This window comes from Sceloporus undulatus, chromosome 9 (genome assembly GCF_019175285.1).
Source record: "Sceloporus undulatus isolate JIND9_A2432 ecotype Alabama chromosome 9, SceUnd_v1.1, whole genome shotgun sequence".
Lineage (NCBI taxonomy): Eukaryota > Metazoa > Chordata > Lepidosauria > Squamata > Phrynosomatidae > Sceloporus > Sceloporus undulatus.
The window spans coordinates 31,004,593-31,009,372 of NC_056530.1; the positions used below are offsets into that span (position 1 = coordinate 31,004,593).

Below are 4,780 nucleotides of genomic sequence, written 5' to 3' on the forward strand. Positions count from 1 at the left end.
ACTGGGTCTGAGTGGCCATGAACAGCAAAGACCAGCCACCAAGTGTCACAGTGAGCGCATCAAATGCTCATATGACAAAACCAGACCAAACCCTGTTCATGTGCATCCCTCAGCGATGCATCACTATCGGATCCCCACATGCTCCATCCCCAAACAAGAGTCAGTCGTGACACAGAGAGGTAGCCTTCTCAGAGAAAGAAAGCCATCCGCAAAAGGGGCACACACTTCTCGCGCACAGATGGTCTGGCAGCCTGAGCGCCCCTGGGTCGCATCCGCAATGCCAAGATATGAACCAGTTTGACACCGCTTTAACTGCAGTGGTGTATGGCTATGGGATGTGTAGCTTCATGAGAGAGGCCACAGTAGACTACAAACCCAAGGATCCCATAGCATGCAGCCACAGCAATTGAAGCACACTTTTCCATATCCGTGCGCGTCTTGTGCCCCCAACCCTAGCGCATATCGAGGGACAAGACCCCTGCGAATATGGAAAAACCACAAATGACAAAAACACCACATTTTTACCTGAGAGGACACCTCTCTAGGGATCTCTAGGTCCTCCGGCGCAACTCTGTGGTCAACGTCCGACAGACACTGACCATAGAAATTGTTCCGGAGGAGCTACAAAGGCCTAGTAGAGTATCCTCTCTAGGAATCTCTAGGTCTTTTGGTGCGACTCTTAATTAAATTTGATCACAGAATTGCGCTGGAGGACCTAGATATTCCTAGAGAGGAGATATTAATCAAATCCGTGCCGCAAGTGTCAAAGTGGATCATTTCTGCAGTGTGGAAGGAGTCATGCTCTCCTTGGGTAGCTTTCTCACGATGGAATAAGAAGGCCACTCTGTATCACAGCTGAGTCCTGAATGCACCCAAGTTGCGCTGCGTGCCACAGTCCGTGGCTGGTGACGCAGCCATTCCAGCTTTGCCAGCCCACCTTCGGCCTGGGAGGGAAGGTCTCCCTGATGCTCTGCCAGAGGTCCTTGAGCCCCTTGTGGACCTTGGACCAGAAGCGCTGCCTTTTCCGGGTCTGGTCCTGTTCGATGTCGTGGAGGGCGCAGAGGTGCATGGGCCCCCGGTCGCAGGAGGCCTGCAAGTGGTCACACTGATGCTTGGTGCGGTCGCACTCGCAGGCCTTGTAGCTGCAGACCACCCGCTCGAAGCGCAGGATGTCATACTGGACCGGGTCGAGGCGCACCCCGGGCACCGAGTAGGTGATGTCCCGCACCCGCGACATGGTCCCGGACCCGCAGTTGCAATGCCACTCGCTCCACTCCTGCCAAGCATAGCGAGTGTCGCCCACGATCAGGAAGGACTGCTTCGGCGGTGCTGGGACACTGGGGGTGCTTATGACGATGGTGGCCACGGGGATGGTGTGGGTCGTGGGGGCCGCAGGGGCCATAGGAGCCGCAGGAGCTGCATGGGTCGCAGGGGGTGCAGGGGCCGCAGGAGCTGCAGGAGCCGCAGGGGGCGCAGAGGGCGCATGGGGCACAGGCTCGGATGTGGTGGTCTGATCTTGGCTGTGGGTGTACCCCGCGGCCAGCGTGGATTGGACGGCCGCAGGGATCATGGCCACCAGCTCTGGTGGGGCCGAGACTTGGCCCTCATCTGTATCTTCGTCCGGCGGCCGGCAATGTGACAGGCCAAAAAGCAGCACCAGCCAAGCGCCCCCTGGCACCATGGAGGAGGAACTGCGCAGTCGCGCCGGACGGCGGCCCAGGGTCCAAATCCTGCTTCTGGATCAGAGTGGGCGTGGCCATATGGCTGTCGGGGGCGTGGCTTGACTGAGCAACAAAGGAGGACAAAGGAGGTGGAACTTTGCAAAAGGAACTTGCAAAAGGATTCTTGCAAAGGATTCTTGCAAAAGGGATTTCCCCTGCAGTACCCACAAGTGTCCACAAGGTGGCGGGCTTTCCTTCTCCTGTTTATTTCCTTTTAATGGCATTGCAAGCCTTTTAATGGTGCCTTATTAATGCAATTTGCATATCATTTTGCATACATTTGCATTGTGGGGGAAATTAAAAATTAAGACTTTTTTTTAAAACATTAAGACACAGGGCTATGGAGTTTTTGCTGTGATTTCCTTCATGGCAAAGGAGGCCAGACCTAACAGCTGAGGTTTTGCAAAGCTGGGTGCTTTTTCCCATCCTCTTTTTCTATTTTCCTTGCAATTTATAAACATAAAGGTAATTTCATTTAAAACGTCGTATATCAAATTACCTTTATGTGTATGGGTTGCATTATAGGAAGCGTCAATGAATTGCATGTTTAGACTTGGGTCCCATTATCAAGACAATATTCGCGACGCAGATGCAAATAATTCCAAAATCCTAATATATTTCGTATGATTAAAATTACTTTGAGGCTATGTGTGTAAAGTGTATACGAAACATAGATGCAAAAATTCCCAAATATCGAACATATTCCAAAATAATTCCCAAATCCAAGCGTTTCGGATAAAGGAGACCCAACTCCAATGCTGAATCTTGCTTCTCTGGCTGCATTTCTCCATTTGTGAAAATGGATAAGGGATGTTTGTATGTTTTAATCCATGAAAATCAAATTAAGACTCTAATGGAAGGGGATTAATTTATTTACAATCGGGGAAAGGAGCAGAAATCCAAATTGCTTCTCTTCTTGTTAGCTCTTGGATTGATCCAGTCTGCGAAAGGAAAGGAGAAGACATTTGGGATGGTTATATATATATATGCAAATATTCCAAAATCCTAATATATTTCACATTATTAAAATTACTTTGAGGCTATGTATACGAAATATATATGATATATATGTATATGAGATATATATGAAACATAAATGAACTCAACTCGAATGCTGAATAATATATTATAATATAATACAACATATTATATTATAATATAATACATAATATAATAATATAATAAATAATAATGTTATATATTATATTATATAGAATATTGTTATATATTATATATAATATTATTATTATATATCATATATAATAAAATCATTATATATTATATAATATAATATTATTAGGTAATATGTATAATAAAATTAGTATATATTATGTATAATATTATGATATATATTGCATATTATATTATTATATATTATATATAATAAAATTATTATATATTATATAGAATATTATTAGGTATTATGTATAATAAAATTATTATGTATTACGTATAATATTATTATATATTATGTAGAATATTATTATTATATAGAATCATAGAATCATAGAGTTGGAAGAGACCGCAAGGGCCATCCAGTCCAACCCCCTGCCATGCAGGAAATCCAGATCAAAGCATCCCCGACATACATGTATAATATTATTATTATATATTATGTAGAATAATATTATATATTATATGTAATATTAGTATTATATATTATATAGAATATTATTTTGTATTATATATAATAAAATTATTATGTATTATGTATAATAATATTATTATATGTTATGTATAATTATATATTATATATTATGTATATTATTATTATATATTATGTATAATATGATTATATATTATATATAATATTATATATATATATATATATATATATATATATATATATATAATATTATATATAAATAACTTGGCACCACTGGAAAATATATAGCCCCGTGGATGCCCAAAAGAGTCAAGGAATAAAATACCGGTTGTGTTTGCTGCATTGCCTCCTGTTCCTCAGGTGCTTTATTCTTGGGGATGGCAGGCAGGATCGAATTGGCTGGCCGGTGGTATTGGCACATCTGAGAAAGACCTTTGAACGAAGGGAGACGGAGGTTTTTAATGTCTTCTTAATGGGTTTTGTGCACTGCCGCGAGGATGAGGAAAGTGGTGCCAATCCTGCCAGAAAAGCCGGCTTCAAGTCTGCTATTGATTTTGTTTTCTCTCTGTTAATTAGTGTCTCTGAAGTTACCTTATCTTAGAGGCTCGGAGCGACGGAAAAAGGTCTTTATACTCCCCACCTTTGCTGCTACAAAAACCTGAAGTTTTCAGAGAGTTAGAGATTCCTAGAGAGGACACTCTACTAGGCCTTTGTAGCTCCTCGTGCAATCTATGGTCAGTGTCTGTCACAGTTGACCACAGGAGTTGCACTGGAGGACTTAGAGATTCCCTAGAGAGGTGCTTCGGTAAAAAAGTTGTTTTTGTTATTTGCGGTTTTTCCATGATTCAGCAAGGGGGTCTTATGCCCCTAACCTAGCAATGTGGGGGGACAAGTGTATTATTACATCTATCGAGTGCCGTCAAGTCATTTTGACTTAGCGCTAGGGTTTTCTTGGCAAGATCGGTTCAGAGAGGGTTTGCCTTGGACTTCCCCTGAGGCTGAGAGAGTGTAACTTGCCGAAGGTCTCCAAGGGTGTTCTTTGATACAACCGCCTCTAAAAATCGTGACACGTCCGAATGCAGACCCACCGGCCGGAAAGAAGATCCATTAGCATCCATGTGTGATTCACTTCTTCTGGGAGCTCCAGCTTGCCAGGAACGGTGGACTCAGAAGGAAAGATAACCAATGGACTCTGGCAAGGAAGAGCGAAGTTTAAATGGGGGGGGGGGGAAGACCAACCCTCCCATCCTCCCCTCTCCTTTTTTTTTTTTTTTTTTTTCTCTTCTCTTTTCTCTTTTTTTTTCCTTCTTCCTTTCCTTCATCTTTTTCTGCCTGATTGTTTTGGTAAGCTGAGCGACAAAATTGCGTGTCCGACATTTGGATCTTTTGGAAAAGCACACTTGACGCCTTTACTTTGTCGCTTTAACTTTTCTTCAAACGGGACAATGATCCA

The 4,780-nt window shown here is 42.8% G+C and overlaps 2 protein-coding genes across 5 annotated transcripts in view; one reads left to right on the top strand and one right to left on the bottom strand.

Moving 5' to 3' along the window:
* Positions 1 to 2,645, bottom strand: part of C9H1orf56 (chromosome 9 C1orf56 homolog) — a 4,302-nt gene extending 1,657 nt beyond the window's left edge. For 2 of the 3 annotated variants that reach the window (XM_042441158.1, XM_042441160.1), the window contains exon 1: positions 938 to 2,068. In XM_042441158.1, the coding sequence (XP_042297092.1) occupies positions 938 to 1,681 (744 nt within the window). In that variant the 5' untranslated portion in view covers positions 1,682 to 2,068. Of the gene's footprint in view, positions 1 to 937; positions 2,069 to 2,220 lie in introns of those variants that run through there. The other variant, XM_042441159.1, reaches the window with a different exon arrangement.
* The window catches only part of BNIPL (BCL2 interacting protein like), a 179,482-nt gene that overhangs the window by 171,019 nt on the left and 3,683 nt on the right, over positions 1 to 4,780 (top strand). The window lies entirely within an intron of this gene.